This window comes from Corvus moneduloides, chromosome 4 (genome assembly GCF_009650955.1).
Source record: "Corvus moneduloides isolate bCorMon1 chromosome 4, bCorMon1.pri, whole genome shotgun sequence".
NCBI lineage: Eukaryota > Metazoa > Chordata > Aves > Passeriformes > Corvidae > Corvus > Corvus moneduloides.
The window spans coordinates 364,564-389,105 of NC_045479.1; the positions used below are offsets into that span (position 1 = coordinate 364,564).

Genomic DNA, 24,542 nt, shown 5'->3' on the forward strand with positions numbered 1-24,542 from the left:
TTTGTTACATAACAGCATTAAAAAAACCAACAAAGAAACAGGTTCTCATACCCTATTGTTCTTACCAAAATACTACTTTTATTTCTGTCACAAGGGTATCTTTTGAATTTATCTTTCCAAATACACATTTAAATTACTACAGCATATTTCAATACAATTTAGCAAAAAGTTTCAATTTTGAATAACCTTACTTGAATTTCTGGTGTCCAGTTATTTATACCAGGCATAATTTCTGTGTTGCAACTGTAAAAACCTGTGAAGAAAATATTTGGGGAAAAAATCTTGTTTATCTACTACAATACAGAAATACTTGTAAAGGAAACATATGTGACAAGGTTTTGCAAATATTTTCCCTAATGTGGTTTTGAATATTGGATAATATAGTAGAAATGAGATCAACATTCAAAAAACAAATGTAGAATTCTTGTAGGAAGGGCCAATATCCAAAATTCACAACTGCTCCACCTATTTCTATTAGATAAACTATTCACAAATGAGGAATTTTTTTTAAAAGGTGTGATATGAAAAGCTAAAAAGCCAACCTTTAACAGAGAGCACAGAAAAGGCTGTAAAGGAACTACCATAGTGACTGAATGCAAATTAAAACCAGAAATATAATGACTAAATGGCAGAGTAAAATAAGTTATTAACAGCAAATCAGCAATTCTGAAAGCCTGAAGATAGTTAAATAAGCAGAAAAGAGGCCAACCTGGTAGGGCCTATATAAAAGCAAAAAATAAGCTAGAAAAGAAATTGTGTAGCAGCTTGCAGAGGGTATAAATATTAGTAGATTGCCTTTCAGAGCATCAAAAGCAGAAATTCTGTTGAAGAATCAAGTAAGATTTAGAAAGGATATGCAGAAATAATGAGAGCAGAAAACATGCTTTTTCTTTTTACAGCAGTGTAGTAGAGCTTCCCACAATAGCAGAAAACCAGTCCCTTGTTTATTTGTCTTGAACAAATGTCTGAAGGAGATACTGAACAAAAAGGCCAATGAAAAACAAAGATTCCTATAAACCACAGAATAGGCAAAAGGTCAAACAGCTAATTGGCACTGAACTCTTAACTTACTCCACTACCAGAGAAAAACATTCTTTAATCTTCAAGTAATAAGGTGCTGAAGTGACTGGTCCTACTAATTTCCCTAGTACAGGTATCTCTATTACTGATCCATAGCAACTATTCCAGAGAAAGAAGTTCATGGGCAGACGGAAAAACAAGACTGTGGAGCAGCTGATACCAGTTTCCTAAGGAGCAGTCACTGCTCACAAGCTCGCAACAAGCACACAGACAAAAGGCTGATACCATCTACATTGGACATCAGGAAGCATTTGGAAAGATCCTTCACCAAGGTCTCTTTTAGCAAACTAAGAATGAAGCATCATCAAAGGAAATGTAAATATAAGACTAGAAAAAGAGGAACAAAAATGCTTCATTTTCACAGCGAAGACATCTATAATTTTGGATTTTATGCTTCAAACACATAACTTATATGCAGAAGAGGATAAAACAAGATGACTGCTGATGGCCTTAATTTAGGGCAATAAAATCAACTGCAGCAGGACTGGATAATCAGTGAGGAATAAAAGATTTGGTGATAGTAATAGATAACTACAAGGACAGTTCTGTGCTCAACACGACTCAAAATTATTAATACTGATACCAGTTATTAGGAAGGAAACTAAGACTTGCTCAAACGAAACACAGGGAAATTCACAATGACAAGAGGGAGGACAAGGACAAATCAAATGTCCAGAGCATTTTCTATATAATGGACAACCTCATTTGCCTCTTATCCAGATCCAGGAGTTCTGCTGGGGAAAGTATGACATATCTATACAATGATAAATAGTATAAAGACAACTGATACTAGGCAATAATTAGTTCTCTATTCTACTTTTATTAACCTGGAACCTACAAACTTGTAATTCAGTCTAAAAATCTTCAGAAACAGTAATATTGTCAGTTCTCTTGGAACTTTTTAAATAGTTTTTAATGAAACTAGTCATATTCTGTCATTTTGCAGCCTACAGCATAAATTAGAAAAATATGGTTGTAACTATACCAGAAGGTGGTGGAACATCTGTCAGTAAAGAATGTACATCTTCCATTGCATCGGTATCATCAATCTGGAAGAGGGAGTAATTGAGAAAATCATGTTGCTATGCCAGTAAGACATTTCAGAAAGAAACAAAATAACCTCTATTCTACCCAACCTTTAAACACTCTTATTTTAGATCAGACTGAGTGCCCTGCTACATTCTGTAAATATTTCTGGCATGTCTTTACATTCATCCTGTCTTACTGACCGGCAAGAGATCCAAATTTACCTCTACCTTCCAACATTTTCTTATCAAGTGTTTTAGAAATGGTTTGTAATTTAACTCCAGTATTGAAGGGTTCTCTGTTAAGTAATGTGTCTCCTTTTTGCTCTCCATGCAAAAGGGGTGTCTTTTATTTCCTTCAAAAAACAACCCAAAAACTAAACGACACCAACCCAGATATCTTTGCCTCTCATAACTGCCTTCCCAGCCTCTTTCAGCATGTCCTCATCACAATGAAAATTTTACTGCTTTTTCTTACATAGCTCCAGTGAACTATGATTTTACTCTTGAAAGCTTAGTCAGGAGTTTAACTAAATCTTCTGGAATATTGTTTCTGATATCCAATTAATCATCAGTCAAATATCCAATTTCTCAAAAAAGACAGTAGTAAGTGATTCCACATGTGCGGGTTCTCAACCCCCACATGTCCTCCCTGGATGGGGGTGAAAGTCCTTGCCAGGAGTAAGAGACGAATGGGACTTTTGGATCTTCTCAGTCTTCAGATTGTTTATTATATCTTATCAGCAATTTACATGCTGCTGACATAGAATGAAGCAGAGCAAGTACCAAAAGACAAAATGCAGGAAACTCAAGGCCCTTTTGAAGATAAATCACCCAATTGTCACTAAGGACGTACATTATTTTTACTTTTCTACCCATGCCTAATGAACTATCCATTCACATAGCCCTGTACTGTGGCATTTCCTAACCAATCATTCTGTACTACCAACACTGCAAAAAATGGTGTAGTTGAAGAAGGAAGAGACCTGAAAAACCACAGGGATCCTCCATCTTGCCTTCATCTACTTACCATATTAATAAACCTAAAATTTGAAATTTTTCACCCTGTAACAAACTATATATTATACTATCCTCTAACTCACACCCTTATAGATTCTAGTTCACCCCAAAGCCTTGGCAGCTCTCTCCATGGACAAAGGTTAAAAACAGTGTTTCCCTGGGGGGATGGATCCCTCAGGACAGGCAAAGAAATATTCCCTGCACTTTGGGTTCCAACACCACAATAAAAAGTCCTTTTTTTCTATAAATGCCTTACAAAATCCTCTATTTTTTATGTAGGTATTCAACCCTTTTGCAAAAGCACCAACCAATCTTAATTTATTATCCCAACCTCTCCCAGCCCATTATTTTTTCGCACTCCTTTCATACCTCTGTTTTCAAACAAACTGCTGTTACAGCTCCTTCATTCTCCCTATCTACAACCTTTCTTCCAGATTATTTTCTATGAAGATGGTGATTTGTGAAGATTAACAAAGTCTTAAATGTACCTTAGGCTGCAATTACAGGCTGTATTTTAAAGTGGTTTTCAATCAGCGATAGGTATTTGTACTACAGGATGATCAAAACTCCAGCCCTTCTTTAATACTTGCTGGAGTATTAAAGGCTTCAAAATGGACAATGTTCAGTCACATCTTTGAATTTTAGTGAATAGAGAGGTAAAAGAAATCTATGTTCTTTATTTATCTATAGGTGTTGATCTTTATAGTTGCAGCTGTAGAAAGAACTGGAAGGTACAGTCAGAAGTTGTGAATTCCTAAATTGTGAAAAGCAATAGCTGAAATTCAGAAGATCTTCTTTTACGTGCTCTCTTGGCACATGCAGTTTTTTGAATGCTTTGAATACAACCCATTCTGGAAACTAATAATTCTGAATGTTCAACTACAACAGTAAGAGCTTTGAAACAGGAAGAAAATACAATCTTCTTCTTTGCTAAACATAAGATGTGGCAACACAGAACCTCAGTGTTTATAAAAATAGATCTTAACTTTTTGATTAGTCTGATCTGCTGCTTGAAGCAGGCAGAAGGACATTTCTTAATAGCTCTTAATTATTATTCTAGAGATTGCTACATGTTCATGAACAGCATGGCAATTGCTTTTCAGATATTGTCTGTAGACATAATAGAGCTGTGCTTTAAGCAAACAGAGTAAGAAAGAGAGACAAAGCAAAATCTAATACTTCACTTCTTCTATTGATACAAAAGGGAAAAACTCATACACAATTTAGGAACTGTTATTGGAGATGAGTAAGAAAACTTTTTTTTTTTTTAATATATATTTCAGGAGAAGAAAAGTATGAACATGAGTAGTGAAAATGTTTATCACCTCCAAGACAAAAGCATCCTTCTTCCCATGTGAAAGGTCAAGCTCTGTAACTTCATCAGAGCTTTCTGACTGAGATCTCAATAGCCTGGAACGTTGTCTTGGCTCTGGAATGGGAGACCCAATGATTTCTTCAGGTAGTTCCTAAAAACAATGTAAGAATTAACAAATATTCTGCACGATTTAAAAATAATTTCAACTCTACACAACTTATTAACAATTCTAAGGATCAGGTCATTCTGAAAATTATTCTACTGAGAAATATATCTAAATAAGACCAAACTGATTTGACTATGTGGCTAAAGAGATCTGAAAATTCCATCAGCTTTCCAAAATACAGTGAAAAAAATCTGTATCTCTATTGGTAAAATAACTTATGTTCTGACTGACTCAGGAAGAAACGTGGAATATACAGTGTATATATTTGATTCAAAATATTTTATTTTTAAGAATAAAAGATTTACTTACTGGAGGATTAATCTCATAAAGTTCCTTGTTTTTTGCTATTGTATCATTTATTTTCTTTTGCATATGGGATATGTGCTGCTCATAGGTGCCATCATTTGGAGTCTTCCCAGCAATCTGAATACCCCCAGGTGTTGGCAAAGCTGCTAAATACACACCTGTTGCAGACTTTTTAAAAGTCACACAGAAAAAGACAATTATATAAGCATGAATTCCTAATACTTTCATATAAAGCCTTCCATAATGCTTATTCTAAAACAGCATTGTAACATGCAAATTACAGCACCATCTCTTGCAAATAAATAAATGGATCTCTCTCTTCTGTTCACTTATGAAAAAACTTCACTATTCTTTAAAAATACTCCCTCCTCCTCATTTTTCATTGTGGGACTCTTAATCTTGCCTAAAAATTCCAAACAAACTAAAAATTAAAGCCTCTGCCCCAGTATGTTTTGCATAAGCAAATAGTTTTTTACAATTTTTGAAGACTTAAAACTTGGCCAAACCATTTACAGCATCACTGAGGTTGTGACAACCTGATTTCTATTTACGGGAAACAGATCATGAAAGACAAAAGATGCCAGCCAGAATTACCCAAGCACCCTCTGATGCAGGAAGATGCAGTGTTCTAACCTGGCATGACAGAATGGGGTTAGAAAAGGTTGTTAATGAACATTTCTTGACTTTCTCTAAGACACTTCAAATCTATCATTTATTTCTTCAGTTCGATCAAAGAAGAGGCAACAGACCTTGCTGTTTCCCTTGTTGGCAAATAACCAAAAGATGTACTGAGACTTAATTGACCTGATTTGTCATGGAACTGCAATTCAATTTGAGAAACAGGGATCTCTTTGACAGGACGTTTAAAGAATACCATCATTCTTCTACAATTTGTGCCATTAAACTGTTTAAAACTTCTTTTCCTCTCATCCCTTTTCTAATAATCTTGTCTTCTACCATTTTCAAGAGACTTGAATTGCCTTCTGCTGATTATGAAAGACAAGTCTGTCCTGATTTTACAATAATTAAGGCACCTTGCTCTTAAAATGACGTTTCAGTATGTCTGGTTACTCCAAATCTCACAACATCTGCATGTCCTTCCTGAAAAAATACTGTAAGAAAGCAAAAGAATCCCAGGATTCCAACTGTACTTACTGCCAAGCCCATCAACATATTTTCCCCCACAGTGATCTGAATTCTCAGGCCAAAGAGGGCATTCATTCCTCTCAGCTTGAGTTTGTTCATCAGTTGTGTATGCACTTCATACTCCATGAATGGCAAGAGGTTGCTGATAGAAGTTGCATTTGCTTCAGCCTGAGCTTTCTTCTTCAGACGGCACAACCTGGCAACACAGACCAGCACAGACAGAGCTTTAATGGATTTCTGAAGATTGAAAGGGATCACAGGATATTTTGATTTTTTTTCCCTCATTGTATAACCTGATACAGCTTCTTTTCAATTCTTCTAGATTGCTGCAACAGTAAAATAAAATGCCAGTTCTTTACAAGAACTCCTTGAGACAATGTCATCTGAAAACTTCTATTTTCAGCATTTCTTCTAGAAAGACCCCCAATACAAACATCTATTTCTCTTGCTTGCTGCAAACCTCAAGCACTTCAGGTACAAGCACAGAAAATTACTACCGTAATTTCTAGTGGCAGAACTTTTAAAATTCCTATTAATACTGTTATTCAAGACACACATTGGAAGGAAGAAAAAAAAAACCCAAAACCAAACCAAACCCAAGTGCCCTCACAGCTAAAGCATTAACCATACTTATCTGAAAAGAATAAAAGAAAAAGCATAGCAATCCCATCTCTGACTATATGTTAGTCATCTTCCACTCTCTGGGTTTAGTCCTACAAGCTGAAATTCAAACCCCAGACCAGTGCAACGATACTTTCAGAGAGAAATTTTATTCAATAACACATAGCAATTGTATGTTTTATAAGATTTGATGACACACTGGATTTTAGCAACAGGAATTCTTTCAAAGATCTCCTTTGAGATCTTTGAGAACTTTACTAGACTTAGGAAATATTTTGACAGATACCTGGCTTGAATAAGACATCCCTTCCCAATAACTATTGCCTCTACAGGAAGGTCAATTGTGGTGAAAAGGACATCAGGAACTTTTTGCTTCCTGCAGTTGTAACAGTAAGTGAGGTGAGCAGGGAATGGCATGTTCAATTCATCATATGGGATATGGCAAAATCCACAACCTGGTGGTGAAGCTTCTTCCATCCTAAAAATACATTATGGAGAACATACTTAAAACATCTGCATCTTGTTAACAATGATCAGTAAGTGCACGTCTATAAACACCTACAGATACCTACTTAAATCATACACCACAGATAAACTCTGCTCCATTATACCAATGTGACAACTTTTGCAATATATGAATTAGAAGAAGAAAAGGTTGCACGCTACTTGCTAAAATACTATCAATAAAACTTGCATTAAAACTTCTTATGCAGGGATTGAGAAAAAGGACATTCAGAGACCAACGGTTTATATAAACCTGTAACATTACTGAACTGACTTTAAGCACTGTGACTTCTAAATATAATCCCAAGAATTCACTGTACCAAACACACCAAAAAGTCTCTTCTACATTCATTGTGTCCAAAACCCTATAAAAACTTAATGAGCAGAATACAAACAACAAACCAATCACCCTACTGAGAAGCAGCACAATATATATTAACATCGTGAAAAGAACAGCAAGATTATTTCCTAAGATAAGGTATCAGGTAAAACTTGTTATTTGCTTAAAACACTTAAGTCTCTCTCCCCCATGAGCAATACCCAGGAATGACCACAGGGAAAAAGCAGGTCAACTGCATCACTGCAAATTGATTCTGTTTCACATAAACAATTCTTCTCAGTGATTTTGAAGAGGTGCTTAAGCAAATCTGACAGATTTGGAACATTAGTTATCATAAGACTATGGCAAATATATTTTGTGTTGAGCATGAACTTTGTCTGTTTACCTGTTTTACTTCCCTCTGGCATTTCTAATCTATGCCAAGACTCTTAGAAGCACCAAAATACTGTTTTTATATTTTTTTATAAAAGTGCTATTTTCTTTATGTTATGAACATAATTTTTCTTTCTCTCCATCATATAGTGACTACAAAAACAAGTATTTTAGTTCTGGCTACAGTTTTTAATACTCTATCTACACTAAAAGACAAGGGTCTTCTGTTAACAAAGTAAAAGAATAACAAATAATATACGTTGACTGGTTTATTATGGAAAAAGCAATGCAAGTGCTAAAGTGTAATAAATAGCCTTGCTGACAACTAGAATAATCCCTTGAAATATTTGATTACTATCCTGATGAATACATAATAAATTACCAATATGCATTAACTAATCTTTTTTTCCCCAAAAATAACTTTGTGGCAATACTCATTCTTCAAAATTTATTTGCAAGAGCAGAAACAAAGGGAAACCTCATGTTTGGCCTTCAGTTTCATGATTTTGTTCATCAACTTAAACTAACACATACCTATTTTGGACAAATCTGGCATCATATTTGTTTTATAACCAACCTATTTTATTTCTCATGCAGCTTTTGATGAATATTTAGAGAGCATATATACACATAAATAGTATTTAATGGAGCATATATACACATATTACAGACATAGCCACTTTTGGCTTATGTAAGTTATTAAAAATGTGTCATTTTTTATAGTGTGATATAAAATTGAGAAGAGAGACCTGAAGAGCAGCAAAGGAAAAGCTGAGTCATGATCTGTGTTAGTAGTCAAACGTGTTACCTTATTGAGACTGTTAGAAATAAAAACAGAGTATCTAATTTGGTGCAGAGCTCCATTACTCCTGTGGTGGTTGTTGTTAGTGAAAAGCAGTAAAGTGGTTGGTCCCGCATCCTGCACTGTAACACTGTAACCTACCCTAATAGAGAAGAACTATCTTGGCTCTGAGGAAAAAAATCAACCTCTCCCTTCTCTGACCCTATGGAAAAGAAGCCAGGCTGCCATGACAACCTTTGTTCCAAACAGCCTTCCATGGTGCCATCCTGAAGGAACCTAGGGTTCAATACTGCTGCTGTGCCAGACGCGGACAAAATACAGACCTCTTCACTATAAGAGAAAAGAATAACAACAGAGTGAATTCCTAAATGGTGCTTTTATATAAAATTATCAGATTAAAAGGCTAGTACAAGTCTCAAAGAAGTTCAACATCACCACTAATTTTGTGCACTTGTGCAATTTTATCCATTAAAACTCACAAACAATCCACTTCTGGTATTTAAACCATAACCATTGCGTAAATACAAGATGAAGAAGGATTGAACAGAAAGACTAAAGAGCTTTGACTCATGTTATAAATAATATAACATCAGAAAGGCTAACCAGGTTAAAGTATGGATTTCAGTTCTACAGTTAACAATGCAAAGAAATACAGCACACCAAACATAAAAAAAAAACAAGGCATGATTTTTTCTAAAGTAGAAGGGAAGTTGAGAGCCTCAGCATCTTATTAACATTCAATTTTCAAAATTTTTCAAAAAGAACCCCCAACACTGACAAGGGCGCTTCTTGAAAGATAAGTGGCAAACCAGTAAAATTTTACTAGGAAGAACTACAATAATGGTACATTTCACATGTAAAGTAACCAACTATACTTAGGGTTTAGCAGAGTTAAAGCTCTCAGAACAACCACAGAGCTTTTAATATTTCTCAAGCTCTCAAGTAAGAAACAAATCTCTAGTATTCAATACTTAAAATACTATATTGAAAAAAAATAGAGAAAATCTTTCCCACATTTTCTAGAATGATACATGTGCCTTTTTTTGTTGTTGTTTCTCTTCCCAAAATAATTTTGCATACATAACATGTCTGGCAGAGCAGTACTTACACACACAGGCTTGTGCTTTAAGCATGGAATAAAGCTGAACTGGCAACAAGCATGGGAATTCCAATAAATATTTTATCAATAATCAAACCCTACCACATTAAATTCGTTTAGAGAAACATAAGCATCAGTAACCCAATAACTGATTGCCTATGCTCTGCACATTCCTTCTCCATAGTCAAGGTAGAAGAGATAATACAAACTGTTCATGCTTTTTACAAGGAGACCAACAAGCAAAGGAATAAATGCTTCGTTTTGGTGTGTTCATCCCTCAGCGATGGAGTAATTCTGACGTAAATATGGTAAACCAAAACTTTTCCAACTTCTCTCCTTAAAAAAGCAAATCTTTAGTGCTTTTACCCTAAAATATTTAGGCAAAATCAACTTGAAAGAAAATAAATTCAGATGTTTGAATTTGCTCATTACTTCCCAAAAGCAATTCAAAATAGGGAACCAGAGTAATTTTCTGTTTAGTATCATCAGACACACCTGGCCCCAGAACAAGCTTTTTCTGGGCCTGAAATGTGAAGTTCTCCATTTAAGTTCTGGTCTGCCAGTTGTTAACCATTAATGAAACCTCAATACGATACTTTTAAGAACAGTCTTAATTATTTAGGTAGACTCGGCTGAGAAAACTTCATGGATAAATTAATATTGTTACTACAAAGCAAATTGTATGCTTTAGTTTAAAAGAAAAAATTGTAACATTCATTAGAAAAAACCTAAAACCCAGATGTAAACATATATAAAACACACCTAATACTGAAATTTGATAATCTCACTTAAACTCTCTGAAGTAGTTACAGAATAGCCAGTACCAACAACTGTGTTGGAATAGTTAATTTTTAATCCACTGATGATGAAATATGTTTTCTGTGACATTTTGAAAATCAAGTCATCATTGTGATTTACCAAATGCTGGTTGATTCACTGTAGCCCACTACAGCATGACAACCCAATGCCTTGGCATGGGATTTTATTTCTTGTCTGATTTCTGCCCACCAGGCATCTCGTGTCTCTGGTTCATCTGAAAGACAAAGTATAAATCAGTTCACTATTCTGTACTATGCCAGCACAAAGCTTCATGCAATTAATCTGAAAAGTTGAGTTTTTCATATTCAAGTGTTTTGTTGTACCTGGACACTTTATTTCCTTCCTATTTATCACATTTCAAGCAAACACAAATGGGACTTTTTCACTAATTATCTTGTTTCGCCCCCATGTGAGCAAGTTCTGACAAATTACTGCATTCGCATTGCTGTCCATATAACAGATAACAGCAAAATACTGTAGATACTGTTTCAATCTCTGCCCATTTTCAGTTCCAAACCACACTCTCAGTTTCCAACAACACAAGAGCAGTGTGTAACTTGCAACAAGGCATCACAGATACTCTGTAATGTGGAAAAACTAACTGTAATGAAACAGTATTTGTAGTAGCAAAGTAATATTTGACTTTGCTGTACACTTGGTATCTTTGGAATAACCTAAACAGTTTTTCCTACTGCAAGCAGTTCTCTCTGTTAACCAGACTTTAAAAATACCTGTTCAAGACTGTATCACTAATCAGACAGTTTTGTGGCACTTCTAACTCTGAGAAGCCATAGGGACATGAAACTACCTCTACATTTACAACATGAAGAAGTACAGGATGTGTGTTGTCAGTGCTTTTTTGCTTCAGTATCCTGGAAACTGCACCTTCCCTCCATGCCCACCAATGGATTTAAATCACCTTTACTGTCCTCAAGGTTATATGTTAAATATATCCTGCCTGCTTTTCTTGAAAACTACAAGATACAAAAATACAAAAAAACCCTGTGCTGCTAGAATAAGTTCATGCAATCCATATCTTTTAATTCCTCATCAATTAGTTCCTATAACTAAAGTTCTTGTCTTGCAAGCTTTTTACACATGGAGTCAACAAATAGTGAACTTACAACTAGAATTTGTCAGCTGTTTCTTCTCTCAAAACTTCTTACCTGTTTCAATGAATGAATGTAGTTGGCAACTGTGTTAATTGTTGATACAAAAAGGGAAAACCAGTAACAAAATATAAGCACTCAGATGCTACCAAGGGTTCTGAGTAGAGAGATTCTTAAGAGAATTTCCCTGAAACTAACTGAACTTAGTACAGACACAAACTTCTGGCCACTGAGTTCTCCTTGCTGAATCATAATTTAAATACCAAGGTCAAAACCTGAAATTTATTTGGAACCAATTCTGTACTACCAGGAATGTTTATCAACACAGTGTATGATAATCCCAGTATCATACAGTTGGTTCTCTGACAACATGACAAACAAAAATGCAAGATAATTTAAAAGTTACTGAAACAGAAATGTTGTAAAGTAAGATGTAGTCATTAATGAATTTACCTCAAGTTTGCATTTAGAACTAGGCTTTCATTTTTCTAAACTAAACTAATGATCATTTTTTAATACAAAGGAAGAACACAGAGGTCTGTATATTCAATTATACCTAACTTTAGATGGCAATGCTTGTGTAACTCAAAACATTATACTGACCAGCAGCAGCCTGGATGCTCAGATTTAAGTTTATTCAACCTTTGCTTTAAGAAATGAACACTGAACAGAAAAAACGTTACAGTGAGAGTTCTTAGGAATATTCTCCACAATCAACAAAAATATACACGTTAGGACACAAAACAAAGGATTTCTGTGAATTGTATCGATCATATTCTGTTATATCCAAGTTCACTTTAGCAGGTTTCAGTGCATTACTGGCAGAATCTTGATGTGCTGCACTTCACTCCCAGTGTGAAAACACTGTTTAACTCAGTGACTGGGAAAATAAATGCTTATGATGATACTCAGCAACCCTGACTCAGATTCCTGGAGCACCTGCTCTTCTCAGCTTTGGAAAATGAGAATCTGACAGAAATAATCCATCACAACACAGGGTTGGAGCTCCCCAGCTCAGCTGTCAGAACCATTTGTGGTACAATGTAGGAACCCAGAGTGCCGAGAATATTTCTCTGCCTGTTTTTAGGGGTTCTTAGCCCGCTGAACAACACTGTTTTAACCTCCAACCTTGGAAAAAATTACCAACGATCAGACAGGAACTAGAAAATACAGTCGTGTTAATTAGGTGATAGACTACTATGTAAGATTGTCACGGTAAAAAATTTAGAGGTTTTGGGCTTCTCTTTGTAGTAAATAGATAAAAGTAAAAAATATCAAAATGGAGGATTGTTGCTGTTCTCTAAACCTTCTTCTCCTTCTTCTACTACTCCATGTTCTGCAGTAAAATTAGTCTGGAATGACTGGAGAATTCTGCAGTTCCTGGCCGTGTTACTGAATAACTGGTAGGAAAGTGAAAATAATGTACGTTTTTAGTAACTATTGGTTAAATTATCTTTAAAAGGCTGTGTAAATCTTGATAAAGAGAGACTTCTCTCCTGCTTTCTGTGCTCTATTGCTGTACCTAGGTCACGCTAGTGGCTTTGTTCCTCTGATAAGACTTAATAACCAACTATCTGGCAGTATTGAAACTCAAGGAAAAGTCTCGGTTTATCTTTGAAACTCCTTGCAAGGACTTTTAGAAAATTCTCTCCCATCAGGAGGGATTTGACTTATGGCACGGTTCAGTGTCAGTACAAAAAGTGGGAAATGTCTTCTCTTTGCTTGTTACACCTCTGGACAGAGGCCGCTTCTGCTGCCACCAGGTAACAGCAGTAGGGGTAGTTGAATCGAAGGAGAGTCTTGGAAATGGATTGTAAGGCCCGGCTACAATATCTGACAAGTTCGGAGTGTATGGAAGATGTGAGACCACAAGCACATTCTGTGAAAGTTCTCTCAACTCTTTTTGGTGGAATGGACAAGGATCTTGGGAGCAATTCCCCCTTCCCCCTTCAGTCATGGGCCAGAGATTGTTTTCATAAGCAATGTGTTTCTCTCTGTAGACAAAAAGTCTAAGTAGTAGCAAAAGTGGTTCTCTGACCATGCAGAAAAACACCTGCTCAATGAGACTGGATCACAGGCAGCCGGTTACAAACACTAACTAAACCACAAAAAAACCACTAAGCCACACAAATTCTTGTACTTCACAAAAAAAACCACCTGCAAAGGAGAACCCTTTTTTCTAGGCAAAAAGGTTCCAGATTTCAAAACCATAACTTTTTACACCTTTTGGTTCCATGTGGTAAAAACTGCTTCTACTTTTCACCAGTGACATTTCTATGACAAACAGCAAGAAAATGTGAAGTCATGATGAAGATTTGGGAGCCAGCAACAGGTGAAGTGGTTAAGGATAGACAGAAAATGTGATGCGAAATAAAGGTAAGATTACAGACAAGAATGACATTGAAAAGGAATGTAGCCACAGTGAAAACTGAAATGGAATGAGATGTTGAAAGGAAACGGGGATCCTTAAAGTGAACAGAAAAGGTAGAAATAGTGACGGGTCCCAAACTCTATGCAAATATTTAGCTCTTCTCCATTGAAATTTATAGTTTAAGTTACTGATGTTATTAGGAGACTTAACTATTTTCTTACCTAACATCTACAAGAACACCTTATCATTATGGCAAACACATACTGTTGTGAAGTTGGTCAAAACTCTGCCTTGCTAAAACAACATGTAACCCCGTATTCTAAGAATCTGTTCAGCATCAGCACTAACAAAACTATTAACTACAGAAATGCAATGGATCATTTTCATTCTTATTAGAGGTAAGAAGTATTTTCCAGCCACTGTCTTCAGAGTTAACAGGATCAGGCCCAATATCTTTCAAAGAATCCAACAATTGCACAAGAACAAATATTTCTATAAGTCATGCATAAACAACTGTTTGTAAAGAAGACTGGGACCTCTGTTTAAGATATTTGACTATTTTTTATTCCAGAAGGAGGCCAAAAAATAACAATTATGTTTATATAAAAATACTGTACATTCACAGTTTACAAGAACTTACCTTTGCATATTAGAACACAAAACAATTGTCTACAATTAAAATCAAACATCATGACATTGCAATAATAAGTTGATACAAAATACTGAATGCAGTGCAATGTGTAGCATTCATATTCTTCTGACAAATATTTTCACAAGCAGCCTTTTTTGACACATGAGCCACACAATTTCACATGAGGATGCCGTCGTAGCATTTACAAGTTTAGTAAAGCTAAGAATTTACATAAACAATTAGAGGAGTTAGGGAAGCAGGATGGCATGTGTCCAGCACACTCCATGAGAGTGCCTGTTGGTTTTTTTGCTAACGCAAAAGCTTAATAACCAAGGGTTTGCAAAGCAGATTCAGCAGACAGGAGCCAGAAACAGTGGGTATTTTGGCGCATGCTTGGATCAGGTGACAGTACAGACTGAAAACTATGGCAGCTCACTGAAATGGTTACAGAAAGTAATGGCCCTGGATTCTAGGTGGAAGCAAAAAGGCAAGCATACAGAGCACTCAGTCACAAGCTTTTCTAGCAAATGTACCGAGTAGTTGGGACCAAGGTTTCTCTACAACTTTAAGCAGAAAAGTTCACAGGAAATTCCACTACTAATTATGCACCCTATGTGAGAAACCAAAGGCTGAATATTAAACTTACTTTATTAATGTTTCCAAATTGGCAGGATATTTATAACCAAGTGGAAGCAAAGCACACTGTTTTTTATAGCTGAGGACTTGAGAAACAATGTTGTCAATAGTACAGTGTTCTATAAAAATTGTGCCAACTCAAACCTCCTCCAACTGAAAACTTTCAAAACTGATTTTATTCAGCAGTTTTATAAGATACAAATAGCACTTTTGTACCCAGAATGTTCTTCGAGCTAGCTCTATCCACCACCAAGTCACCCATCTCCTTTAAAATACAAGGTTGAGCTGTACTATCCATGGGACAGTAGCCTGTGTAGATCTTTCACCTAGAAACTATCACTTTCTGATTCATAAGAAGCAACACCTTCCCCAAGTTATTTGCTAGAGGTTCACTTGTACAGGTTCTTTCAAGATTTAGCCAGAAGCTGCATTTTGCTAGTCCATACAGATTTTTTTAAACTGAAGATTAAGAAGACTGGTCTCTTGATGACACAGCTCATACACAAGAGTTGCTGTATCCTTAAAGCTGAATCCTTAGACATCCTGAGGAAATTACTCCAAAGTAGAAACTGTCTGATTAATTTCAACCAACTTTACATTGTATAATTTAATAAATATTTACATGTATAACACAATATTCTGATAGGAGGAGGATAATCATCTGAGGAAAATTTTCACCATCTATAAATGACTCATTGTTTCAAAAATGGCAAATAATATTCTTTCAGATTCAATCTTTGAGTCTTTCATTAGGCAAAGCCATTATCCACACCTTCAATATTCCCTTATTTTTGTATCTTCTTAACGAAAAACCTAATAACAGCCTATACAGAAAGAAGTGTGGTATTTTTCTGTAGGTTTGGCTGGTTGGGTTTTTTTGACACCTTTGTTAGGTTGATAAGCAACCTTTCCTGGACCTTGAAGTTCTATTTAATCTTTTCTGGTTATCCCATAAACACAGACATTATCAATTTTCTAAAATATTTAACAACTAAATAACTGTACAGAAACATAAATCCTCTGGTCTGTAAAGATTAACACAAACTCAGGCAGAAAATAACTAAACCTACAGCAGATTAACTTAAAACTTTCAAAAAAGTTTCCAAGCCACTCCATCCTTGTTTAAAAAACTACTCCCTATATTCATCTTTATGACTAAAAGATGTACAAATGAAAACTTCGTTACAAAAAGTGAAGGAAGTAGATTATTGGGATATATCAAAAGAAAACTAGGATACACTAAACCAGCAGGCAACAGTGTAAGCACACCCAAAGACAACAGGTACACTTAACTCTTACAAAATTAAAACTCCAAATAAAACATCCAGCTTGCAAAATATCATTGATAACCAGTGCTTTTCTACCAGATGAAGTCAGAGAGCAGCACACATCTCACTTCCTAACCCCAAACTGCTGAATGAGCAAAAAAAAGACTTGAAAGTTGAAGGAATTCTTCAATTACTAAGGAGACAATTTTAAGAACACTTAGGATTAAAACTGCATTTCCAGGATGAGATATTGGCTGGCTGATTAAACACAAACCCTTTCATGTGCAGGGCAGTTTTCTACTGGGTCAGTCAGGCCAAACCACTACATGACCACCAAAAGATTCCGTATAGAAACCATATAGAAAATTCCATACATCATTCCCTTCAGTGGCAGCTCACTGTTGAGAAGTGTTAGCTTTAATCCCAAAATACACTCCAAGATGGAGAAGCAGAAGGGTGTTCCCCTTATGGCTTAATACAGCCACAACAGTGGCTATAACTTTTAATTGTAGATGAAGGTCTGATAGAAACAGCACAAGCTGAAAAAAGTATTATCTAAAAAAAAAAAATCCTGCAATAATGTCAAAGCAGCAGAAATTATTTAGTGTGGAGCTAAAGGAAAAGAAACCACCATGTTACACAAGTTAAATAAAATGAAAAATGTAATGTCAAAAGATAAGGCATTTGAAGAAAAAAAACCCATTCAGAATATATTAAAAATTAAACTATTAAATAACACCTTACAATACTTAAAAATGTAGGTTTAAATTGCATCACACTTAGAATTATACAAGCCCAAAAATACTGCCCAGAAATAAAAAACCATTAAATATAGGAAGTAAATTTGCCTCTGGAAAATCAGTTCCATGCATAAATATGCACCTTTGTCAATCCAGCTTTTAGTGATTATTTCAGTCATTCATCCTAGAATGGTGACTCAGCAGGTAATAAACTACTTACTCTATTTTGTGTCTCTGTTGCTTTGTCACCCTGACACAATAAATACAACCTATTTTAGAACATGAGCTATCTTCAAAGAAAAGCTTCAAATGACTACAACAAAGGGGCTGTTACCCAAAACTGGGGACACTGTGCTGTAACAAGACAGGGCTTCCTAAACCAGATTTTATCTATTTTATTGCAGCAGGAAAGGGATGGCATTATCTGGCATGAAATGACACTCTCTTGGAATTTCCTATTCCTTGTTTGCACTCCTCAGGAACGCAGAACCTCTGCATTCATTATTTCTATACACTCACAACTGTTTATTTTGTTTTAAGACAAACTAGGCTGAAAAGCCTCTTTCAACTTCTGGATCCAAGGAGACTTAAAAAGAAAATCTCTTGTGCCTCATATTATCCACTGACATTTATCAGTTATTCCTACAATCCTTTTACAGTCAGTTAGAACTTGTATTCTCTGTCTGTATATTTTCCTACAAAACTGTCTATAGACATTTTACAAGGCCATGTTTACCTGTAATTATGTAGCAGTTAGGAAGGAGTTGATTCAACCAGAACCATTCTGGTTTCTTCTAACAATGATATATTTTGACCCAGGCAAACAGTTTTACAACTGTATGTTTGCAACCACAGAAGCAAATATCAGAAGGCTGAAAAAACTCAATGCAATCCATGAAGGAAATTTTATGAAGACCATAGTTTTAGTCAAGCCCTGTATTTTAAATTAGGATGAATTATGTGCAAAAATAACAATTTTCTGCAAGACCAAGGTGTTCTCTCTTGTGTACTATCAATTCAAAACCAAAGTGTAGTTGTGCAATAAGCAACTTTTTTGGAGCACTTGTGCAAGGAAAAGTTTATATTGGCTTTCACACCATTAGCCAGAATTCAGGGAGAGTTTTAAATCAGTGTGAACAGATTAAATAGCTTTACTTAGGTAGGCACAGAATTCTAAACAAAGATTTTAAATGTCAAGTTTATTTATTAATCTCTAACAGAACATGTGAATACTATTCTATGCTCACTGACAGTGACCACCCTTTGTTCAGTTACATAAATATCTACTTAGAACTCTCAAAAAAAAAAAAAAAAAATTAATGCACAATCCCAACAAAAATTATTTCGTTAATGTAAGGGTGTATCAGCTTCCAGAAAGAATATTCAAACACCATTCCCATTAACCATAGAAATTACTTAGGAACATTCACTCCTCTGGAAAGGATGCAGAAAACTGGAGTAAATTATTACACCAGAACATCACACTCCTCACTCTTCTCAGAAAAAGCCTCTGACGACTGCCTTAACCTCCCATTTTCATATCAACGCACACTGATGGACAAGAAGTCAACCTGGAAATTCTCCAAGAAAAGTCAAGAAGTCTACCTTAAAATGTTGGATTTTTCCCTACTAATTACGAAGGATAACCACATCAGACACCAACAGGAACATTCTGACATTTCCTACTGTGTTCCTACAAATGGGCCACCTTTACACTCCAGAAAGCAGCTTGAAATATAATTTGCACGTTCTCTGTTTGTATTTCTGTGAAAGAAAAACATTCAGTTACAGAACCAAAACATAGCCAAGCTTTCCTCTTGCATTTCCTCTTACGCAAAACTAACTCTGGAGAACTTCATACTCCAACAGCAAGACTGGATATCACACAAGAAGCTCAGGAGACTCTTAGGAAATTTTTAACAATCTTTTATCTTTCCATGTTTCTGACTACTGTAGATGAAGATGCACTGCTGGAGCAGCTTCCTGAATGAGGAGTTTAAAATTTAATTATGTGAGAAACTATATGTTGGTACTATGAAATGGCCATATGGAAAAGTAGCCTCTATTCAACAAGTTCTTGCACTGCCTACCTTTCTGCTCCATGTTTAACCTCAGTGTCAAACTTTTAACAAAGATCTAGTTTTCTGGATTGAGGATTCCTTGCATGTTTGTGTACTTATAGTAAGTACATTCTTTCTCAGAGACAGCATCAGAGTGTATCTTCCACTGTATTTATGTGCTCTCTTTTCTATGAATTTTTGCTCAACTCCCTACTTTTTTTTTTTTGCAAATTCATCTTCATGTCCACCTTTTTGTATTTTATACTTAAACAACTCTTCATTGAACTATATGCAATTCCCAGATGTATAAACAGCTTCTTTTCCATTCATGAAATAGTCAGTCTTTACTTCTGTATCTGATTTTCAAGTATCTTCAAATCTCTGACTTCTCACTACCACTGGATGCTCCTGTTTTATCTTACACACAATTAAACCATTGGCAAGGAAAGAAAAAAAAAAAAAAAAATCTTTCTGCACTACACAGGTTACTAAGCAAGCAGAAATGAAGCCTGAACATTTTCCAAAAGGAAAATAATTTTAGCCCACTTATGGTTGTGATTACATTCTCTGTCCAGCAGCAAACCTAGCACTGCAAAAACCCCGTACTTCCAGGAATATGAATGTAACCTGCTCAGTCCCAAACCAGTAGGATTAACCAGCTCTTCCTACAGAACTACTGACACATCAAGGCTACAGAAACACAGCCAGTTCTCAGGGAGGTATTAACTCTACAATTACTGTTTGGTTTAGACCTCTCTACTCCAACCAACACTTTTAGGTAACAAGCACCTCTGGGTAAAATGTTTTTTATACATATAAGCACATTCATTTTCCTGTAATCTCTAAAAAATTTAGACAACAATTTTGGATAGTCTGTCAAGAACTGAATGCCTGACTTCCACTTAGCTTCCTAATCTTACATTGTGGATCACTTTCTAGTCTAGTTCAAGGCATGTTTAATGTCTGTACGTAACTCATTTACTCCATTATTCTAATAAAATTCTTTCAATAAAAACATCCTACTAAACAATCTGGAAGAAGCAGCAATGAATTCCAACTTTTCATGGTCACACACAATATACAAAAATTTTAACATGTTTTTAACAGCTTGGATCAGACTATGCTGTACCAGTCACAGACCTGAGAATTTTATAATATTCTTTTCATACTGGAAGTTAATTTTAAAAGATTGTAACTTTAGAACAAGCGAAGAAAACCAACAAAATCAGAAAAGCTCATAATTATAATATTAAAAGATGCTTACTGTAACAAGGAACAATAAAAATGAGCCAATAGATTTAGGTTCTCCCTAGTTTCAAACAATTTGCAAAATGAAAAATGTCTCCTTTTTAATAACTGTACATTTAAACTGAATTTTAGAGCATGACACAGAGCTGCATGGCAACACTGAATTACCAAGAAGGAAAGTTTGTTTCTGGGGGAAAAAAGCCCTCAGAGGTCAGCTTTGTATCTTCTTATTGTGCCAGCTTTATAAACATCAAGGCTTGACAAGGTCTGCTGGCTTGGACGTTATATGCAGAGAAGTTACACCTGCCTCTCTTCCACAGCATGTTATCTTTCCAGAGGGAAAACGTGAGAGGGAAGAGTCTTTATTTCATCTACATTGCATCAATTCATCTATTCCTTCTACAGCTGTATAAGGAAATTACACACTTTGATTACTAAAACTGCATAAAAAAGTAAGAATATTGGGGCTTTTTTCAAGCTAGGTAATTAAGTGATTAAAAAGTTCAACTAATGATGGTTTAAGTCCTGAAACTGGCTGCGTTTTACAATGCAAGATTTTTGAACCAACAAATCCTGGGCTACATACTACCCTTCTCTTTAACCTGATAGTTCTCTATTTTTCTTGGACAATTTTTACATCTATTATTATCTATACCACATCTATTATTTTAGAGCTATTATTAAAAACAAACATTCATCAATTTCCTGAAATTAACAGGAGGAAAGCCTTTGTTGAAGAAAGTGCAAGCTCATGCAAAACAAAACAAACCCAACAGTCTCTCCAAATCAAACCAATAGGCCAAAAAAACCCCCAACCTATTACATAAAAAACCCCAACCCAAACAACAACAAAAAAAATCACACTTGACACAATCCCAACTGTGTAAGCAAGAATGCGTTCTTTCCCTAAATTACTTCCTTCATGGATGCTGAGCTGAAAGTGACTACCAAATAAACATCTGAACATTCAGCTTTCCAGATTGATATTAAATTATTCTTAGCAATACTATTTTATACTAAAACAATGGGTTTTAATTTTAAATAAAGTCTTTAATAGAATGAAAACATCACATTTAGGCATTTGATGATTAAATAGATTTAAATTTGAAACATTAACCTAAATATCCTAGAACATTTCTAATAACTTCACTGAGCTGCCATAATTTCTGTCAGCATATGTAGTACTGAATGACTAATAAAATACCTGAATTGAAACTATTCCAGTCTAGCAGTTTGTATGATCTTGTGTTACCCATAATTCCGACAAAGGCTGAGTTCAAAACAGCAAATTAGTAGATCAGTTATAGAAGCAGAATAGTGAAAAAAAAACTACCAACAAGAACACAATTGACAACACCACTCCACAGGAACTGGAAAGACACAGACAGCAGAGTTAATAAGAGGCTGAAATAGAAAGGGAAAAAGGAGCATGCTGTAGCAATCTGGCACTAGGTGACCAAAGTGGACAGTATATGGCAATTTTGTCTTATTGGCAAGTTCTTAATCCACCTTCAAATGTTCTCTCCTCTTCCATGTTTTCCTGATTTATTCACTGGCCAGTTTATTTGCTTCCTTTAATATTTTACAGACTTATTTTACTCAAATGCTTCATGATAATAACTATATCAGAATATTTTTCTAATTCTCCACCTTCCCTCCCACAGCCATGTGCTTTCATTTCCCCTTTTGTTCTCACTATTTTGCAATATACTGAGTTCCAAGGATCATGCATTTTACATTCACTTGTCAGGAGCAATCTTCAAGTCTCACAGAAACACTGCAGCTGTGCAAACATACATCTCTATCTTGCCTTACGTCTTATACTGCTTCCAGTCAGCTGGTAAAAATGAAGGAATGCATAATGCAAGAAATTAGCTTTTAAAACTTCTGAAAAAAATTGATTTTTTTCCCATTCTGTCTTACATCTATCGCACAGTAAATTTTGCACATAAGAGACCTGTATCAGAAATCTGCTGAAAATACAGAATCCTAAAATAACTTTGTGGCAAAGAAAGGAAAGACTCACATATAAATTATACTTTGGCATTTCTTTTAATATTCACTTCACTGCGTAAATAGATCTTAAAATAGGAAAACTAAAGAGCAATATTGTCTACTAATATACTTGAAAAAAATGCCTTAAAGTAGGAGGATCTAATTCAAATTAAGTCTTGGATTTAATTTCATGTTGCCAGTTTACTGAATCTTTAGATCAGCAGCAATCTGATCTACCTGCTTGGAGAATTGCTTGCCTTGGGCCATAGAAAGAAAAGGAAAATATTAGGTTTTTGTACTTGTTTTTATGGATGTATTTGCCTAAACTTCCTTTTATTACTCCTGACTAGTGCATGCAAAACCACTACAGGTACTATTTCTACTCTCCCTTGCATTTTTAAGTGCACTGTCAACTCCAACTTTTCGCAAAGCATTCCTCATCTGGTCTCAGTGACTAAACCAAGTCTTCAGAGTCAGAAGTCACTTAGTTCTAACATTAGAACTAGGATATGCAAAATACACATGTTCTAGTACTGGGGTTCCCAGGAAAATAATAAATAAAAATCTTGAAGTACTGTTCAGTAAAGGTTTTCAAGAACAGAAACAATGCTGTAAAGGTTAATAACCATGTTGTGAGCTAAATTGTAGCCATTAGTCCTTAACGATTTCAAGGAGCTGAAAATGAGAAAACATTCATAGTTAAGATCAAGCATTTAATCTCATTTTTGTTTGAATAGAAAACTTGCATCAAGTTTTAATACCAAAAAATGGCAAAAAAATTAATTAAGACCTGAATAATTCAAAGACAGTTTTCAGTGCAAAGTTATTGATTCAAAGTACTTTTAGTACTACTTTAACTTGCTGAAATGTTTCTCACTAAAAACATAACCACTGAGTAACTTATTTTTCAAGCTTAAATGATTGTCTGAAATACACTGCTTTTGATACACATTGTTAGAATAGATCTGTATCTATTCAAGCACTGATATGTTATAAAGGTTAGATGACAGGCCTTGTGCAAGGAAGTCACTCCTGTGCTGACATACCAGGATTGTGGATGCGATCCAGGAGCTTCACTGAGCGAGCACTGACAACACCCCCAACGTGGACAAGAAAGCCTGGTGGGAAGGTCGTCAAAGTAAAAAATGGGAATTCCTGTTATGATTAAAAGCAAACATTAAATGACTGTTTACCAACCACTGCTGAGTGCCAATTAACATGCAATGAATTGATCATTTCCCTGAAATACAAGCAAAGCAGTTACACTGGGCCAGACATGTCCTTCAGGCTTACTGAGCACTACACAACCATGTGTCCTCACGGACCCATTGTATCAAAAAAGCAGAGTTTTTACAGAGTGAAAGAATACTTTTCCCCCATAGAGCTGTTTCTCAGCACAACAATGATAAATAATCAAAACTTTACATACTTATGTTAACAAAACCTCTATCGATCCACTTTTACTATGGCTGCTAAACTACTACTACTGCTAAATTAATTCTACTTTCATTAGCTGATAAAAAATAAACATTTTTCTCAATTTTTAGGTATTCTTGTTACAACTGACTGCAGTTTGATTCTGAAGCACAAGGTGAAACAAACTGAAGTCTTGCAAGAATGAGGAATGTCTTATTACAGGAAAACATACCGAAAAAATATCAAAAGACTGCTCTGCTCGTGAGCTCTAAATAAAACAAGTAAATATCCATCTTTTAAAATAAAGCATTGGTCTTGAAACACAACTGTAAGTTCTTAAACTAGGGTAATTCACTTCCAATTAATTTGCATAAGTTACTTTTTACCAGGTTTAAGTAAAATGAAGAGATAAGTTTCAGCAACTACTTCAGCTTGTAATTCATAAAAGAGGCA

General features: G+C 35.3%; 1 protein-coding gene across 16 annotated transcripts in view; it reads right to left on the minus strand.

Annotated features, from left to right (window-relative positions):
* Positions 1 to 24,542, minus strand: part of C2CD5 (C2 calcium dependent domain containing 5) — a 58,771-nt gene that overhangs the window by 11,076 nt on the left and 23,153 nt on the right. For 8 of the 16 annotated variants that reach the window (XR_004239586.1, XM_032105624.1, XM_032105622.1 and 5 more), the window contains exons 9-18: positions 23,720 to 23,828; positions 21,883 to 21,948; positions 10,715 to 10,829; positions 8,839 to 9,027; positions 6,966 to 7,157; positions 6,068 to 6,254; positions 4,916 to 5,080; positions 4,451 to 4,591; positions 2,066 to 2,129; positions 192 to 253 (exon numbers count right to left, since the gene is read on the minus strand). Coding sequence is in view for 15 of the 16 variants with exons in the window: in XM_032105624.1 (XP_031961515.1) it covers positions 192 to 253; positions 2,066 to 2,129; positions 4,451 to 4,591; positions 4,916 to 5,080; positions 6,068 to 6,254; positions 6,966 to 7,157; positions 8,839 to 9,027; positions 10,715 to 10,829; positions 21,883 to 21,948; positions 23,720 to 23,828 (1,290 nt within the window). In the remaining variant the exon portion in view is untranslated. The remainder of the gene's footprint in view (positions 1 to 191; positions 254 to 2,065; positions 2,130 to 4,450; positions 4,592 to 4,915; positions 5,081 to 6,067; positions 6,255 to 6,965; positions 7,158 to 8,838; positions 9,028 to 10,714; positions 10,830 to 21,882; positions 21,949 to 23,719; positions 23,829 to 24,542) is intronic. The other 8 variants (XM_032105628.1, XM_032105627.1, XM_032105625.1 and 5 more) reach the window with 4 other exon arrangements.